General features: G+C 37.8%; 1 protein-coding gene across 6 annotated transcripts in view; it reads left to right on the forward strand.

Annotated features, from left to right (window-relative positions):
• Positions 1-20,121, forward strand: part of LOC149796434 (uncharacterized) — a 188,892-nt gene that overhangs the window by 145,497 nt on the left and 23,274 nt on the right. For 3 of the 6 annotated variants that reach the window (XM_089961100.1, XM_089961104.1, XM_089961103.1), the window contains exon 2: positions 2,476-2,826. In XM_089961100.1, the coding sequence (XP_089817226.1) occupies positions 2,476-2,826 (351 nt within the window). Of the gene's footprint in view, positions 1-1,596; positions 1,923-2,343; positions 2,827-4,401; positions 4,778-20,121 lie in introns of those variants that run through there. The other 3 variants (XM_089961102.1, XM_089961101.1, XM_089961106.1) reach the window with 3 other exon arrangements.

Below are 20,121 nucleotides of genomic sequence, written 5' to 3' on the forward strand. Positions count from 1 at the left end.
CTGTTCAGTGTGTATCTGATGCGTACAGTGTCAGACAAATATGGTAATTGGTCTTTAGTTCTTTTATGTAGGTAAACACCGTATATTGCAACTTTTACCTGAATTAACTAATTATTTCGAATCAAATCGGAATAAAATAAAGTGTCCTTGAAAATAAACCAGTACTAACATGGTCCATTCTGCAGATTTACTTTCTATTCCAAACATAGTCAACACTTTCTTTCATAACCACATTATAGAAGTGGGAAAAGTGGTGGCTGAGGGCTAAATAATCTGTTGTGCGTAGGTCTTTTAAGGAGGTGTTTAGCACAAGTTGAAAACAGTTAACCATTAAAGTAGGGTTGAGTGTAATCTATTAATAATACTATCTCAAAGTTAGACGCACGATTACTATCGGTAATGACGTATCCCTATTAAATCGTCGGGCAAATGATTAATATCAGTAATAATGTGTCTCTATTAGATCATCTGATACACGATTACTATCAGCAATAATGTGTACCAATGACTTCATCGGACAAACGATTATTATCAGTAATAATGTTTCTCAATTAAATCATCGGACACACGATTACTATCAGCAATAATGTGTCCTAATTACTTTATCGGACAAACGATTAATATCAGTAATAATGTGTCCCAATTCGATCATCGGACACACGATTACTATCAGCAATAATGTGTCCCAATTACTTCATCGGACAAACGATTACTATCAGTAATAATGTGTCTCAATTAGATCATCGGACACACGAATACTATCAGCAATAATGTGCCCCAATTACTATATCGGACAAACGATTAATATCAGTAATAATGTGTCCCAATTACTTCATCGGACAAACGATTACTATCAGTAATTGCTTGGTTTGGTGCTTTACGGCACAGGAGCACAAGTAGTTCATTTCATGTTGAGGCAATTAGAATAAAGTGCCTTGCCACGTTAACTGACCCTGACTGATTCAATAGTAGGATTCGAAACCGCACCATCTTTGTCGTGAGTCTGGCACTTTAATCACTGGGCCACCCAGCCCCCACTGTATATAATAGTATGTACCAACAAGCTTGCTTTGTTTTGTTTGTTTTTTTTTTGTGCTATATTAAACAGCAATCATACGACATTACTAGCCATGATATGCAGAGGAAATTGGAGCTAAGTGCCTTTTGCTTACGATACTGTAATCACGGAGCTACCGCGCCCCTCTTGTGTTCGTTCGTTGGACACACGATTACTACCAGTAATAGTGTCCCATTTAGATCGTGGGATATATGATTACTACCAGCCATAGTGTCCCATTAGATAGTTGATCATACGATTACTACCAGTATAAATAAGTGTCCAACTTGATCGTGGGACATAGGTTGCTAACAGTAATAGTGTCCCATTTAGATCGTGGGACATATGATTACTACCAGCAATGGTGTCTCAGTTAGATCGTTGGACACACGATTACTACCAGTAATAGTGTCCCATTTAGATCGTGGGGCATACGATTACTACCAGTGTGTGTGTATGTGTGTGTGTGTGATTTGGATTTTTAATGCAGCATTCACAATTTTTCAGTCATATCGCTACGATGTCTGCAGTGTGTCAGTTTAGAGTGATGTCTAGCACTGGGGCACAATGCCGCAGATATGTAGCATGACGTCCCACCCAGTCACGTTATCCTGACACAAGGCCGACCAGTCCTGACACTAACCTCTTAATGCTGAGCGCCTAGCGAGGCAGCTGTTAGTACCATTTGTATAAGTGTTTGGTATGACTCGGCTGGGATTCGAACCCGCGACCTCCCGCATCCAAGGCGATTACTACCAGTAAACATGTCAAATGCTTTTGTTGATTCATCTCCGAGCCAGACTTATCCACATGGAAAATTTATATACACTGTAAGAACTAGACCGTTGAAGTGATCCGTCAACAGGTAAGTTTATTTTGGCACTGGAGTATATATTCTTATTAACAGTTGTTTTATTTATAATGCTACTACCAATATATATGGTCTCTATGTCACTTTTTTAAATTTTATTTTTCGTTTTCGTAGTGAAATTGCTCTCGTCCTTGAATTTGTTGTTTGTTTAAGTTAACATCGACAAAGTGTGTCAATCCATATTGAAAAACATATTTGTCGCCATCACTGTAAGATAATCAATCCTCAACTACCCCTATAAACATGTTTGAAAAAAGTCTAGATTACAAATTACAAGCCTTCTTGTCGGCAAAAATGCATGACGTATGTCTCTTGCACGGAGCGTTTTCAACGGCAGAGTACGGGCGAAGTGACAACACCGTACTGGCTGCCTTTGGATTGGTGACTCAACGCGCGGAGGTGTGGCCAACACACTAAAAACCACGCATACCATAATCTCATTCATAAAACCACAAGGCCTCGTACTGGTAGTAATAGTGGAAGTGTATTGCTCTAAGATCTAACCAGACTAAGCTTAAACTAACAAACCACATGCATTTACCTGCAGATCTAAACGGGCTGACGCCATTTCCCGACTCTCCACACAACATGACGACGGAAATTTTCCCAGGAGAGAGGAGTCTCACTTCAATATTAGGCGATCACCCAGGGGAACTAGTGAGGACGGGGAGTCCCAATTTTTTGTGCTCTGTGCTACCGTCTCACTGGCGTTCAAACAAAACTCTTCCTGTAGCGTTCAAAGTTGTGGCCCTGGGGGAGGTGAAGGATGGTACGAAAATCACAGTTCAAGCCGGGAATGATGAAAATTTTTGTGGCGAGCTACGGAATAACACTGCTTACTTTAAAAACCAGGTGGCTAAATTCAACGACCTTAGATTCGTGGGACGGAGCGGGAGAGGTGAGTCAGTACAAACAACAATCCTGTTTACCTTGACTTTCCACTCCTGTACAATCTAACCTAAGGGTGTATATTAATGTATGGGGATTTCGGGGAATTGTTTGTAGACAGTGTTATAAATATTAGAAATTATCTCAGATCGCCAATATTGGTCAATGGCCATTATAAAGAGACGTATGAAGCAGCCGATTTAAACACATTTAGGACTGTATTTTTCTTTATCGTGTATTCATTTTCGACACACGATGTTGAGCCTTATCGACAGGATGTAATTTCTTTATGTCGTAACTACATGTGTATATTCTGGGATTGTTCTCATTCCAGTTACACACGTTGGCATACTTGCTTTCCGGTGTATATATGCATATTTTCTGTGAATTTCTCACAAAAGATTAAACCGCCCCGCACGGTCCCTCTGCATCATTCCAAGAAAATGTTCAGTTAAGTGATTTCAGGAAATACATTTGCTTAATTGGCTATTTTTATTTTGGATAGGTCACGTCCAGATAAAAGTGATATATTTTCTTCCTTACTATATAACAAAAACTTCCGCATAGATCATCCAACATAATACAAAAAAATAATATCACTACCACAGAACCCACAGACAACCAAGTAAGTTTAGGTATCCCAGAAAAGGGACACAACACAAAGACAAAGGCAAAATGTTTTCAAATTTATACAAGGTCTAAATCGATGTCACACTCTTCTAAAAGTCCAAGGCCTTCTCAGCCGCAAAATCATTACGAGTCGCATTTGAATGCTAAAACGTTGTTTCCATTAATAACCTCTTACGACATGTGGGGGGGGGGCATCCAGTCTATTTAACATCAATGAGGCAGAAGAGGAGGGTTATGTGTAAAGTGAGGTGTAAATGATAAGTATGGTGCAAATTTACCCTCCTTAGCACCAAATATGTTTTGAAAAACTGTTACGAGGGCTGGGGAAGGTGGTGGGTTGGGTAATGGTGGCTGAGTTTTACCATCGCTGGAGAGCAGAAGATGCAATTGTCTCGTAACTACAATTAACAAGACAATGTCTCTTGCAACCGTTGACAGTGGTGCTGGTGTGGTGGTAGACAGGGGAGAGAGCGAGTATACTCAATGACCCCAGTTTACCAAGTCATTATTAGTCATTCTACATGTATTGTTTGGATACTTCAAGACTTCCACTGCGACTCCACCTTAATCCCCCTCTCTTCGTACCCTCACATTCAGCTTCATCTCTACCATAACCTGTTTACCCCTCACGATCCCCCACCCATTTACGGTCCATTTTTGCACATTGTGAATTATAATAAGTACAAATGAGAAAATCATTTGCGTAACAAGGTCCACACATATATACATCGGCGTGCAGACTAGGTTTTTAAATATTGTCATTTCCATGAAGTAAAACGACGGAGAAAGGTTTTATTGCCTTCGCCTGTCATACACGCGTGTGATTAAAAACTTGTTTACCTGTAACTGATAAGGTGTATATTCATATGTTATACCACGTGATGTGTTACAGATTATTCAGACTTCGGGACAAACCACAGGTGAACATGTCCTTTTCGTCTGTCAGTCGTCTGTCATTTTTTGCAACCGCAAACGTAAATGGGCGGTGTACTTACGTACATACACTGCGCTTACGCAGCTGTTGTTTTGATGTCATTCTAGTGTCTCCACTAGAAATACGGGAATCGGACTTTGTTTAGTTAGAATGCGGAAATTTTGGTATCGATACATCAGAAAGGGATGGTAGGAAATGGACAGCAAGTATATGTCAGTCTTGCATGCACAGTAAAAGGCCTACAGGAAGTTTTTGATGCGAGAACGTGAACAGTGTAGCATAGCACTGACTTAGAAGGGGGATTATTTACACGATTCATGCACGTCTGATTTAAATCGTGCTTCACGAAATGCAAATATATTTATGTTTTTCCCAGTGTTTCGAAATGAATGGATAGGTGAGATTTTCATATTTTATTTTAAGGCTAGTTGACGTGTACATCTCATGTATTTATATTTGCATGTGGCTTGACGGTACGTCATTGTACTGTCTGTATGCTGGCGATGAAAATATGAAATGCAATGAATTGCAAGCAAATCTTGAGGAAGATAAATCCTTCTGTGCAATATATATATATATATATATATATATATATATATATATATATATATATATATATATATATATACACACACACACGGGGCCCCGAGTGGCCGAGTGGTCTAAAGCGCTCTTCGTTACGGATCACTGCCATCTCACCTCTGTCTGCGGCGGTTCGAGTCTAAGATTCAGCCAATGTGGGCATGTGAGAAAGCTTGCCAGTAGCTTCTCGTGGGTCGGTGGTTCTTTCCGGGTTTTTCCGGGTTCTTCCTCCACCATTAATACTGGCCGCCATGTATAGCCTATCGTGCTGAAAAATGGCGTTAAACCCCACAACAACAACAACAACATATATATACACACACCCGATGCGTGCCTTGAAATTTAGGGTCAGCATATTTTTAATATAAACTATTTTCCTCAAAAATGTCCAAGGTTAACTCAGGCGGTACGACAGCTTGCATCTCACGGCGCAAGTTTATACGTCCGACAAGAATGTATTCCATTGTAAGTGGACACTGGTCGAGTCTGCACTCCTTTAAATGTGCACCCTTCAGTATGAGTTGGGTATCTTGTACGCTGTCAGCACAATGCCACCTGCTCTGTAGGATATGTACTATATGAGAGATACCACGCTCCCATGGTTCGATGTTAAAAAGCATTTTTATGGAGTTTTCATTTCGTATCTTTTCCCGGTTATATAGAACATGTCGAGTCAGTATATGGAATCGTCCATTCAGAAACGGTGATTACAGAACAACTTTGGCTGTGTTATCAGCACTTTCATTACCGAGTTAAAATTCGTTAGTGGCAAAACACAAAAGTCGGCTTTCGCCATACGGTGGCATATTTGCCGCTGAGCCTTACCAGCGCATGATACGTCGTTTCAGCCTTCAAATTTAAAAAAATAATGTTCAAAATCGTACACAGTAAAACAACTGCAGCAGACGCATTGAGTGTTGGAGGAAGGCAGACTTTCGAAAGTTTTAGCTTCTTTATTGTTAACTGCAGTTAGTTTCTTTAGTGCAGGCTTTGGGAAATATTTCTCAGTAGATAACGTTGATGCATCACCCCACATCACGTTGGGCCATGTCGTATGATTGGGAACCAATATTCCATTGCTGCTCTTACTTAATTTACTATATATTGATACATGAACTGTCATCATGGTGGGGGGTGTCTTCCAAAGTTTTTACCCTGGGCCGACGGCAAGGACTGTATTGCGCATAGATAAGCAATATGCACAACGCAAAAAAAAAAAAACGTGAAAAGTTCTAACAAAAGAGGACCGCTCCGGTTGCAGAAGTGGTTAGAACGCCCGCCTCGGATGCAGGAGATCGTGGGTTCGAACCCCGATTTAGCCATACCAACGAATTTCTTTAACAAGTGGTACTTGCAGCTACCTCGCTTGGCGCTCAGCATTAAGAGGTAGTGTTAAGACTGTCGGCCTGGTGTCAGGATAACGTGACTGGGTGGGATATGATGCTCCTGTACTAGACATCACTATAAACTGCCACACTGCAGACATCACAGCGATATGGCTAAAACTGTTAAAGGCATGTTAAAAATCTAAAACACACACACACACACACACACAACAAAAGTAAGAAAACATATTAATGAAGGCGGCATGTGGAAGGGTTCGTGTTTTACGTGTCTTTGCTCTAACCACTCCGTTTAAAACGTACATGTTTTACTCGCTACTTGGATTTACCGAAAACAGAAAAACTACACAGAACACAGTGTTAACTACGTGCTGTACAAAAAGGGTGACACATATTTTTTACAGTTTGATTGTGGGGACAAGGTTATTTGGTGTCTTCACATGTAATATTATTTTTGAAAGGATTAGTTTAATTCCTTTTGATTTGATCGTCCTACACGCTGGAGTTATCAACTGGTCAAGTCACCCACATAACAAGGTTACTACGCAGAAAGTATTCCTGAATTGGTGCATAAGTTTCAACATCAATTTCATTGGTTTAACGGTGACACGTCATACAGGCAATTCTCAGGTGAATTTACTCTAGCGAATTTATGAATGAACCGTAGTAACGTTCATTATATGTCAAAATAGCGTAGGCGATCTGTTTAAAAAGATGACAATACCTGTAAAATAGTTCCTCTCCACAAGTCCAAAAAGAAAACAGGTTTCTTACTTTTGAACATAATTATCAAATGTTATTATTTATTGAACTTGTAATTTCAGACAATATTTCAACTGAGAAAAAATAATATGTATTATATATTTAAAAAACTGATGATGTTGACAACGATAGTGATGATGACGTTTATTATTATTGTTATTATTATTATTATTGTTATTATTATTTGCCTCAAAAGGTACGATTTATAGTTTTATAGTACAGAATGAATATATCTGAGAATCTTTCACCTAAATCTTCAACAGAAGAATTTGTATGCGCACATGTTTCTGTTGGGGTAAAGTGTGTGTGTGTGTGTGTGTGTGTGTGTGTGTGTGTGTGATTCACTGGTATAGCAACCACCCAAGTATCTCCCGCAACTGCTGGAGGAAGGGGGCAAGGACGTTGCTACCATATAGCAAGAGTATGCAAAGCATAGAGGCACGCGAATTATTTTTTTACACTATAGATTAGGCAGGGGCCCATTAATAAGCTTTCCATAGGGGCCCGGATATCCTAGATACGCCATGTGGAGGGTGGGGGTGTCGACAGACCTAGTGAGGGCCCAAAGTTCCCATCAAACATACGAACTTTTATTGGGAGAGTGCCTCGGAATTCAGTTTTACGCGAGACTGGGGCGACTTTATTGCTACGCCACCCACGTGAATGAAAATACTGCTTCTGTGTGATTGTCGCTCTTTTGATGCAATTAACGGGTGTGTGTGTGTGTGGGTTTACTTCTAAAGATAACGTATTTGTGTACCGAATGTTTATCTTGCAGTGCAGTTAAGCTAATGGAATTCTTGTAATGTCCTGGTGTGAGGCTAAAGTTAAAAATTTGATCGTACACGGGTGATATCCATAGGAATCATTATCACTGGAAAATAAGATAATTAACTTTAAATAGAAACTACGGGGATATAGACGATAAAATCAAACATTTAAAATTACTAAAGCAGCTTGCATCATTTACGAATTAACGTCGTTTCAAGTTTAGCTTACTCAGCATATTCTGTAGAAATTATGAAATGAATGCTTTGGGATGGTGTTTTATCGAACGGCATCAGAAGTAGGTTAGTAAATACATGGTCAATTTAAGTCAAGCCCAACGACACAGCTGACCTGGACTGATTCGATAGTAGCACTCGAACCTGCACCTTCTTGGTCAATAGGCCGGCACTCTAACCACTGCGCCACTGGGTTCCTGCCTCCGTTCGATTGAATGGATGAATTAATAAATGATTCAAACGGTTGAAATCAACATTATTATTATCATCATGTAGCTGAATGCATGCACGCGTTTTTCGCGTTATATTTATTGTGCGGATTGAGAATTGTGTAAAGCTGATTCGTTTGAATTCATGCATCTTTTGCTTGAATTCTAAGCTTCGAATATCTGTAGGATTTGAAAATACTGCAAAATTGGAGGTTTTTATGACAAAATATTAGATTACTTTGATGTTTGTACTATTTCTGCCGATTTCTTTTGTTTCCATTGTACTATTTCTGCCTATTTCTGTTGTTTCCATCTAATTCGAATTTTACTCTTTATGCGGCGATAAAAGTTAGGGTCTATTTAGTGTACAAAACTTGATGTATCTGAATCGTATTCGTGAATACACTAATACACCATCTATCTATCTATCTATCTTTGTGTGTGTGTGTGTGTGTGTGATGAAAAATATCTGATACAGTGATATTTTAAAGAATATTTGTTTTCAACTCTTCTTTCTTAAAGAACAGGCTTCTGAGTCTGGTTTAATTAAACATGTGGAAGGATTGAAAAATAAATTAGTTTTTCTTTAATTTTCTTTCAGAGCTCGCTTTCTTTATCTAAATCTGGTAAAGAAAAGAAATGTTGATTTGATAGGGGATTTATGGCATAACATGACAGCAGCGCACGCGCCTGTCTGTAATTAACATCTCGGGTGTCAAGTACACACTAGATTCACTAGAATGACATTTGCATAAAGATGGGTTTCCTATGGTTTACGCACGACAGGGTTAAGGAGCATAGTGGTGGTGTTTGATTGGTCTTTATTTTTCACACAGTTTAGCAACTTGGAAATGTGTTCTTCAGTTGTGGAATATCAATTACACAGTGAATTGATTCTTTCTCAAAGTAAATAAATAAATCTTAACTGCACAACTAGTTATGAAGAAAATAACAAACTAAAACAAAAACAAAAGTTTTTTTTTAAACTTTATTTTCCAAGTAATGTTTATATTTTGTTAAATTGAGCACCGTTGCCACCTAAATTGTGCAATCATGACAAGTCTTGGACATTTTTTTGTGTTTTTTCTGATGTTGGGACAAGTTTTGCCTTTGCTAATGTTAGTAGTATGAAACATTTGTTTTTGTTAATTCGGGAAAAGCTGCTTTATTCTTGTACGTGTGCACTAGCCGAAAGAAATACAATAAAATCATGCTGTATTGGACCGGCTTTTATGGTTTAAGTATGAACTGCTTTCTGTTGATGACATGACACCCTATTTGGAATTCCTCCTGTCTCATTTTTTTTTTTTTTTAGACAGACCGTTTTCTTATTGTCTAATCTATTCAACATGAATCCAAAGAATGCACAAAGAAACGCAGTTAGCCATATGATGTGATGTTTCTTTCTATAAATGACTGTTCTGGGTTTCTTTGGTTAATGCGGCCAACCGCACCTGAGCCATTGCAAACCGATCATTACCAGCAGATTTGCAGTGAACCAACGCATGACACGTCACAGACTGCCGTAGCCGAACAGATCCTTCATGACGGATTTTTCACCAGTAGGAATACTCTTGTTTTGTTCTCAAACCGGTCTTTTTATATTGTAAAGATTGGCTTTTTTAAGTTAGTCCCCGTTAATAATGCGCATCAGAGGTCTCAGTGGGTGAGATGTCAAAGAAAACAATAGTGCCACAGCTTCAGTTTAATTATCTTGTTATCCTTTCTGCCTCCAGTATAATTCAAGAGCAACGCTTTAAGCAAGATTTTATTGTAATTTCAAATGTGTCCAAGTTAATGACTATAATACTGAGAAAATAAAAAGGAACGACGGACCAAAATAAGTTAAAACAGCACATCATAAGCTCCACGTACAGTGAAACCACTAGGTTCCTTTTCTTAAGTTAGTCATAATAAGTGTTAACTTTATGATGATTGTTATATAGATTTTTTTCGTTGTCTCAAATTCTCTCAACTCATACTCATTTAAAAAGTCATGGATTTTTTAAAAAAAATTAATAATTTAAATACCATAACACTTCTACCTCAACCATTCTCTCCTTAAATTCATTCTGTATAACTACGCGCGGAGTAATAGCTAATTATTTTTTTTTTTTTGTTTTTTTTTTTGTTTTCACCTTTCGAAAATATTTTATATTCTTACTTACTTTATGTACTTTTACGACTTTTATTAAAATCATCACAATTACGTGAGGAATAACGACATCCACTATGATATATTAAGGAAAAACGATTGACTTGATCCTTTTGAGCGACGAGGCGTTTCCGCTGAGCATGATGACATTTAGGCTTGGCAATAAATAATACCGTTTCCATGAATTTATGATAGCTTTATTCCTCTTGTTGCGATTAAAACCTATAAAATAAGGCGCTTTTGATATTCTCAGAAAGCCTCTGAGAACGAGTAAAGAGAACAAAAAGTATACGGTTTCCTACGTGTTCATGACAAATTTAATATGTATTGGCACTAATATGCCTTCAGTGTTAAACTTACGCGGACTAAATGTCAACGAACGATAAAAAGAAAACCTCTAAGGGAGTATCTCTAAAGAGAGAGAGGGAGAGAGAGAGAGTTACATTCAAAATGACATTAATGTTTGAAAACGCTGAATTTTTATCTAATTATTTTTATATGAAATGCCATCGGTATCAAATATATTGGTACACCCCCGGATTCATATTAAATAGTTTTTAAAAAATGCTATGGATCTGATATTTTGACATAATCCAGCGTCTGAGATATCAGCCACTGGAGAACGTTCTCCGTAATTGGATATGAATGGAATGCTATAATCAGGGCGTTAATAACATTTTCATCAGAAGTGTCTATAATTTGTTGTCAGACATATACTCTTTTACTTAGAATAGTTTTCTTCTCATCAGATCGATTCAGTTGTTTTTTTCAACACTGTAAATTTAGATTTGTTTTAAAAATTTATAATTGGTCATTTTGAATTCGTAACAGTTTTATGTACTGACAATGTATGATAATGTTTCAGTCTCGCACCCGTCAGTAATCGCTGAGAACAGTATATAACAATTGTCTCCAACTTTTTGCGAACTGAAATGTTGGGCTTTTTAGGCAAAAGAGCTTTTAATAAAGGGCTAGATTAAAGCTGCCTTTTCTTTTCACCTGATCTCTAATTCAACTGCTGGTCGAAAAACGAGTAGCCTTAGGATGGGTGGTTCTACTTACTGAATTCTTTGGCTAGGTTGGCAGTGGCAGCGTGCTCTCTTTTACCAATAAAGTTTGAATTATATTCAAGCTGTAAATACAAATAATCCGAATGTAAAGCAACCCACACTCCATTAGTTGCTTACATTATTTGAGCATTCAGCGAGTGAATTAATTAATGTCTTCTGGATATAAAGATTGGTTTGCTTTTTTCAAAGCCTAGAAAAGAAAAAGTGAAGGAAATAATGTAAATTTTGCACTTTTCCTGTGGAGCCTGCATATGTTACAACTGACTATCTTGCTGATTTCAGTATGCAAAGTAACATCCTCATTAATATGCAAAGCAACATCATCATTAATATGCAAAGCAACATCCTCATCGATATGTAAAGCAACATCCTCATCGATATACAAAGCAACATCGTCATCAATTTTTAAAGCAGCATCATAAATATACAAAGCACCATTCTCATCGATATGTAAAGCAACATCCTCATCGATATACAAAGCAACATCGTCATCAATTTTTAAAGCAACATCATAAATATACAAAGCACCATTCTCATCGATATACAAAGCAATATCTTCATCGATATACAAAGCAACATCCTCATCAGTTTGCAAAGGAACATCCTCTTCAATATACAAAGCAATATCATCAATTTGCAAAGCAACATCCCTCTGTATACAATTGCAATGAAACATCCTCATCAGTATGCAAAGTAGCATCCTCATCGATGTAAAGCAACATCCTCATCGATATACAAAGCAGCATCCTTATCAATTTTCAAAGCTGATCGATATACAACGCAACATTCTCATCAGTATATAAAGTAACATCATCATCGATATACAAAGCAAAATCGTCATCGATATACCGGTACAATGCAACATTGTCATCAGTTTGCAAAGGAACATCCTCTTCAATATACCAAGCAATATTCCTCATCAATTTGCAAAGCAACATCCTCATCAATATACAAAGCAATATCATCAATTTGCAAAGCAACATCCCTCTTTGTACAATTGCAATGCAACATTCTCATCACTATGCAAAGCAACATTCTCATCAATATGGAAAACAGCATCCTCATCGATATACAAAGCAATATCCTCGTCAATTTTCAAAGCTGCATCCTCATCAATATGCATAGCAACATCCTCATCGATATACAAAGCAGTATCTTCATTAATATGCAAAACAAAATCAGCATCAATATGCAAAGTAATATTCCTCAATAATTTGCAAAGCAACAGCTTCATCAATTTGCAAAGCAACATCCTCATCGATATGCAAAGCAACATCCTCATCAATTTGCAAAGCAACATCGTCATCAGTATACAAAGGAACATCCTCATCGATATGCAGAGCACCCAATCACTATGACAAGTGACAACGTCATCAAGATGAAAAGCAACAACATCAGCATTATATGAAAAAATAACAACCTCATCAATATGCGAAGCAACGCTCAGTATCAATATACGAGTCGGATTATCAATAATGCAAGAAAACACCGTTGATATTAACGATTAGTTCACATAACTTGTGTTCAAGCCATACTAAGGTTTTCTTGATTATGTTAAGGTCAACAGTTGACCCCGATGCCTGCGATGAATGGTTCAGTGTAATGGTATTATTTTGAATTAACACCAAAGCTCGCATCGGAAAACTAGGGGTTACGTTAAGGGTCAGACGATAATGCTTCCTGTCCTTATTAGGCGTCAACATTGCTCTGAGGACAATGGCTAATTCTTTATCCAACCCTAACTTCATTTGCTACAATATTGTAAAGATAAGAATTCATTCTCCGACAAATAGACGAGGACTCTCCACTTTGCTGTTTATTGATCGGCGTCATTAAACACTCTATTGAGAATGTTATTATTTCTGGCCTGCGAAGCCGTCTTTAGTTTTATGGGGGGTCATTTGTGAATATTGAGCCTTTCTCCAATTATCTGCCTCCAAATGGTCATACAGAGACGAGACCAGACCAAAAAGGAGGCCCCGAGGTCATAAACTATCTCCGCTACATTTGCTTCGTTACTCTCCTGGGGCCGAATTAAAACGGGATTTGACTGCTTTTTGTTTTATTCAGTATTTCTAGAGGACAATGTGCGACACTTGCTTCTTTATACTTCGATCATTTAAGTAAGCAATCAAATATTGTACAAGATATGAGAACAGTAAGATGGCTGTGAGCGATTTATGGGTATACAGCAAATTTATGATAAAGGATCTAGTTCACACCACATTTTGAATAAAGAACCTGGATCTGGTCCTAAATTTTGCTCAGTCAAGGAAGTTGTTCACTATAATAACATTAATAATATCATCACCGTCGTCGTTGTCGTCATCGTCATCACTAAAAATATCAGTAAAATCGTTTGACATGTTCTGAATGTGACACATGCTAAAGTCAGCTTTAAGATTTGTATATTATGTCCTTGGAATCACATAGTTGGGGTCTACAGCATAGAAATCAAGATTTCGGTAAAACTATGCCGCACGCATGCGTATTGCATGTTTACTGTACAGATAGCGCTTTTTGACATTTAAAAGAGTAAAGAAGTCATTAAATATAATCAATGCAGCTTCTGTACTCGAAAGCGAAAGATCTTGTTAAACAAAGTGTAGACAGGTGCTTGCTTTTAAAGTGTACCCTAGACCTGGTTTAGTGACGAATCCTCTTCACGCTTGCTGCAGACTGCAAAAGGTCACATGTATGCATGTATGTATGTATGCACCATTTAGAACTATCTCTACCATTTCTGCGTGACTCAGATATGTACATCAGCGCAGTAATTTACAGAAAAATCATACATTGTGTTTGACTGAAATAAAAGAAACCCCTGTATATTACGATTACCTTGGTTCTTTCTGCTATTAGATTGACTGTATGATTAACTGGGGGCTACTTTTTTGTGTCCTTGGGCAAGGCACTTTACTCCACTTGCCTCTGCACTAAATAACCTACTTGTGTCGCTGTACCGTAAAGCACCAAACAAACCCCTCGTGGTCTTCACGGTGTTGGTGATCGTCGGTGTCATCATCGTTTTGGGGGAAGAATGTTTGCATATACCTATTTGAGAGTTGATGTTACTGTTATATTCAAACTCAGTAAGCTAATTTACGCTCATTCCCAACATGTTTGCCCCAGATAATGCTCTTTTTTGTCAGGTGTGTTGCTCATTAGAAAAGAACATTGGTTAGTGAATAATGGACCAAACACCATAAAATATTTTACAGAAAAAGAAATCAAAATTGAATACATGATAACAATATAAATCAATAATAAATTATGAGAAAGGTCTTGGTACCGACCATGTACTCCAACCACTGCTGACGCCATCTTATGGAAATAGTTCGTTCTAGTACATCCTGATTCATGACGGTATGTACAGAACAAGCCATGCACATTTAAATACTTGTACGCATCATGCATACGTAATGCCCATTGTACGCATTATGGTATGTATATACAAAATGCTGGCAAAACCATGCCAAAACGCATCTTATAGTATTACACACGTTGGATAAATTCATATCGCAATAACATGAATACGCTGTAGTGACTATTTATGTATTTTGCGAGAAGCGTTAGGATTTGTGATTTTCTTTTCAACTTGAATATATTTGTATTGTCTTATCAGACGATACTTTTTCAACTAACATGATGGCTAGAATTAATTGTCCTTTCCGTCTTCAAATCAGATAAAGAGTATTTATTAAAAAGGCTTTTACGTGTCGGAAATATTTGTCAAAAAAATTCCAGGTTCCACCCTCTTTCACCCACCCCACCCCCTTCAACCATCGGTCCCAAAGGTAAAAGGTTATCATAATGACGTGCCTTGGAATCCGAAAATATTTATTTCGAAATCTGTCACTCACATAAAAGAGGAAAAAAACGATGTTTTTTCTACATACATACATAACATATATGCACCGGGAGTATATATATATATATATATATATATATATATATATATATATATATATATATATATATATATATATATATATATATGTGTGTGCGTGTGTGTGTGTGTGTGTGTGTGTGATTGTGTGTGTGCATATTATATAACTACGCCAAACACGGTACGCAGACCACATTTAAATTCAAATTCTCCTTACTATTGGCTTATTATTTTGTATATATGTAGACCCATCAGAAATTACAGGAATGAACGTTGAACATTCATTCTGATTTACGTAAATATAACTGAATTGCATAATCAAGAAAAAGGTTGGACTATGTGTGTGTGTGTGTGTGTGTGTGTGTGTGTGCGCGTGTGTGTTCACGACGATGCAAACGACATTATCGAAGCTTTTGTGCATGTGGCTTGAACTGCAGCTTGTACTTTCAGTGGATCTGGTTACGCACTGTTGTCGTATTTCTTATGCAGTTGTTTATTTATAAGCCACATCTAAGATTTCCGTAGGTTGACAATATCTAAGATTTCTGCAGGTTGGCAATAGCAGTATGGCCCCCTTTTTCATACAGTCTGCTAGATGTAAAATATAGAATAGGGTACTACATCAACAAACTGGACATTACGTGACCGCATTCAGGCACTAAATTTCACGCATTTTCCTTGTGATATTTCAGAGCAAAATATTGTCATATATATTTAGTATGGTGAACATGAACTCCTACGTTCAAATACACCGTCTGCAATTTGATTTTCCGTATACGCCAAAATATCGATATATGCTTATATAGTAAATCTGAAGATAACAAATCTGTTTTTACTCTGTAACATGCAGTGGCTGCAAGCGTACTTCAGTAACAGGCAATGACTGCAAGCGTACTCTGTAACATGCAGTGGCTGTAAGCGTACTCTGTAACATGCAGTGGCTGCATGCGTACTCTGTAACATGCAGTGGCTGCATGTGTACTCTGTAGCATGCAGTGGCTGCAAGCGTACTTCTGTAACAGGCAATGACTGTAAGCGTACTCTGTAACAGGCAGTGGCTGCAAGCGTACTCAGTAACATGCAGTGGCTGCAAGCGTACTCTGTAACATGCAGTGGCTGCAAGCGTACTCTGTAACAGGCAGTGGCTGCAAGCGTACTCTGTAGCAGGCATTGGCTGCAAGCGTACTCTGTAACATGCAGTGGCTGCAAGCGTACTCTGTAACAGGCAGTGGCTGCAAGCGTACTCTGTAACAGGCAGTGGCTGCAAGCGTACTCTGTAACATGCAGTGGCTGCAAGCGTACTCTGTAACATGCAGTGGCCGCAAGCGTACTTCTGTAACAGGCAATGACTGCATGCGTAAGATGAATTTATTATAAAACAATCAAGATGACCAGAGCGGATTTGAGTAATAGTTTATTCTTACACTTCTTTTGTATATGTGGAACTTTGAAGCTCACCATTGGGACAAATTATTTTCAAGCATGTACATTCCGATTGGCTGTGATGATGTATTCTATGTATATATTCTTTATATGTAATACTTTTATATAGTTATACCATGGTATACTGATCAGATCTTTATACAGTAACGACTTTAACGGAAAGAATAGACTTTCCGACATGATAATCAACCATATTGTATCACCTACTTGCTTAATTGCCTATGATCAATGGCAGTGCTGTCAGCTTAGATCCGGTTTGAGTCATTGCCGCATGTACGTAATGTGAGACCACACGTGGAAAATGTTCCAACAATGGACTAAGAATAACGGAAGTGCATAACTTTGAGAAAACAATATCTCACAAATACCTAGCTTAGATTTTTTAAATTTATCTGGTGATACCCTTTTAATGTATGTGAAACGTCCATAATTTTTTATTTTTTTTTGGGGGGGGGGGGCGCAATATAAGATAAGATAAGATTATGGTAACATTTATTTAACGTTGGCATGATTTAAAACAACAATTCAACATAATACCAAATAAGCTTTTCAGCGACATTGCATCAAAAAACCCCAGTAGAATAAGGATCATTAGCACGACATATAGACACATTATAACACATAAATACAAAATAAACAAACCACAAACGCATGACTTAAACCAGTGCTGTCCAACCCGCGGCCCGCGGGCTGATTTTAAATGGCCCGCCAGAGCTCGAGCAGCTAGATCAGAGGTGGACAAACTTTCCAGTGCAAGTGCCGCATACACAAATTTACACCTTGTCGCGGGCCGCATAGTTCATTAAGTTGTTGTTTTTTGTTATAGGGTTTAACGCCATTTTTCAGCACACGATAGGCTATACATGGCGGCCAGTATTAATGGTGGAGGAAGAACCCGAGAAATCCACGGAAAGAACCACCGACCCTCGAGAAGCTACTGGCAAGCTTTCTCACATACCCACATTGGCCGAATCCGAGACTCGAACCCACGCAGACAGAGGTGAGATGGCAGTGATCCGTAACGGAGAGTGCTTTAGACCACTCTGCCACTCGGGGCCCCAGTTCATTAAGTAAAATAATTAATATTTGAAATAGCAAAAACAAAAGGTTTTTCTAATAAAACGTCATAATTAATTTTCAGTTGTTAATATGTTGTTGATATTTAAAAACAAACTTAAACTTCAAAAGAAGCACATTTATGTGAAAAACAGAGTAACATAAACAGAGTCAGTGCGAATGATGACTTGTTCCTTGGCCGCATGAAAACCCTTGGCGGGCCGTAGTTTTCCCACCCCTGTAGCAGCTAGATAGCTGTTGCTTTTCAGTTTTCTGATGCGGCATCGGCTTCAAGAAAAACACTTTTCAGTGGCCTATGGTGTCAAAAAGGTTGGACAGCACTGACTTAAACGAACGGTTTGGTGGCCGTAGTGGTTAGAGCGTGCGAGGCGGAAGGTCCCGAGTTCGAACTGTTGCCGAGTCATATCAGCGACTAATAAAAATGGTAATAATACCTGCTTCGCTTAGCGCTCAGCATTAAAATGTTAATGTTAGGATGATGTGACTGGGTGGGACATCATGCTACGTGTCTTTACATAGTCTCTGCTGAAGAATTTGCTTGTGATTAATTATTATTTCTTCTTCTTCTTCTTGCAAGAAAATATGGCAAGAAGTCAGTACCACTCATCTGTCGAATTCGGTCAACCAGGTTCTGTTTTCTTTCGCGTAGGTGGAAACATGATCGTTATCGCAGCGAATGAAGGTCTTAGGGAGCAAGAAAGGAAACAAAGAAGTCAAGGCTGTAAATGTAGTAGATGTGAAAAGAACACAAGCTGTACTAAATGAACCAATAACTGAAAACAATTTTAATAACTTTCTTTCATCTGTTATCCTTTGATTACTCAGGTATAATCCATGAATGGTACAAATATGTCTTTGGTGGAAATAAACCTAATTATCATGTTACTGTTAACCACTTCCTGTTTACATATAAGCCATGGTTAACCACTTAGGTAAAAGTCCGCTGAATCGGTTTTCAGTTTAATACAGCTCTCCAACCGGAAATACTTTGAAATTTATAATGTTTGTGTTGCCACAATTTCTCGTATTATCTTATATTTTTAGCGTTATCACTATCCGGTCCCAAACAAATGATACAAACTAACAAAGCCAAGTTTACTGTTATCGTAATGCCATAATCTTGTAATCTAGACCTGTTTGCACCGAACAGCACCGGTCTATTTTGTCTAGACTAGCCTTCACGTTTCCACGTTATTGTCTCAAACTGTGCGAGATGCGTTATTATCACAGACAATTATGTCCAGCCCCAATCTAGCGAGGACTAATAATGTACTATCACAATAATCACAAAGTTTTAGTGATCGCATACCTCGCCCTATGAATTTTGTAAACAGACTAGGCGTGCCTTTATATCCCAATGCCATTTAAACATAATTTAAGCAATGTTAAATATAGCCATGTTTTAATGGAGGAATAAAAAGCTAAAAATAAACTTACACCCAGTCTAAAGTAGTGTTACGTGAATGTGTAATGTATTACAATGGGAATGACATTGTTACGAGAGCGTGTAACGTATAACTTTACAGTAGGAATAACAGTTACGAATGCATGTAACGTATAACCTTGCGGGAGGAATACCAGTTTTACGTGAACATGTAACATATTACTTACATGAGGAATACCAGTGTTACGTGAACATGTAACATATTGCTTACAGTGGGAATAACTGTTACGTGAATATGTAACATATTACTTACAGGAGGAAAAACTGTGTTAAGTGAGCATGCTACATATTACTTACAGGAGGAATAACTGTGTTACGTGACCATGTAACATATTTGTCACAGTTGGAATACCAGTATTACGTAAACAGGCAACATAGTACTTTCAGTAGGAATAACAATGTTACCAGAATATGTAATTTATTACCTTCCAGTAGGAATAAATATACATTGTTGTTGTATTTGCATCAAAGGATATATTTAATTAATTTCCACAGAGCTTGAAAATGTAACAAAAGGGGATTTAAATATGAATGAAATGGACTAACGTTTTACCCCGAGTTGTACATTCAAACAAAATACGGTAGCGTACGCATACGCTGCAGTTTATTTGTAGAACACTGATTTCCAACTAATACTAGGACTATTCTGTTCTATGGTTTTAAGGGTTTGTGGTAGCTTTTGTTTTAGCTAGAGAGACAAATAAGTTGTACAAAATATTTTTATTGATCAATAAATTGTCAGGAATTTACAGTTCTCTCACAG

The sequence above is a fragment of the Sinohyriopsis cumingii genome, chromosome 6 (genome assembly GCF_028554795.1).
Source record: "Sinohyriopsis cumingii isolate HCF-2022 chromosome 6, ASM2855479v2, whole genome shotgun sequence".
NCBI lineage: Eukaryota > Metazoa > Mollusca > Bivalvia > Unionida > Unionidae > Sinohyriopsis > Sinohyriopsis cumingii.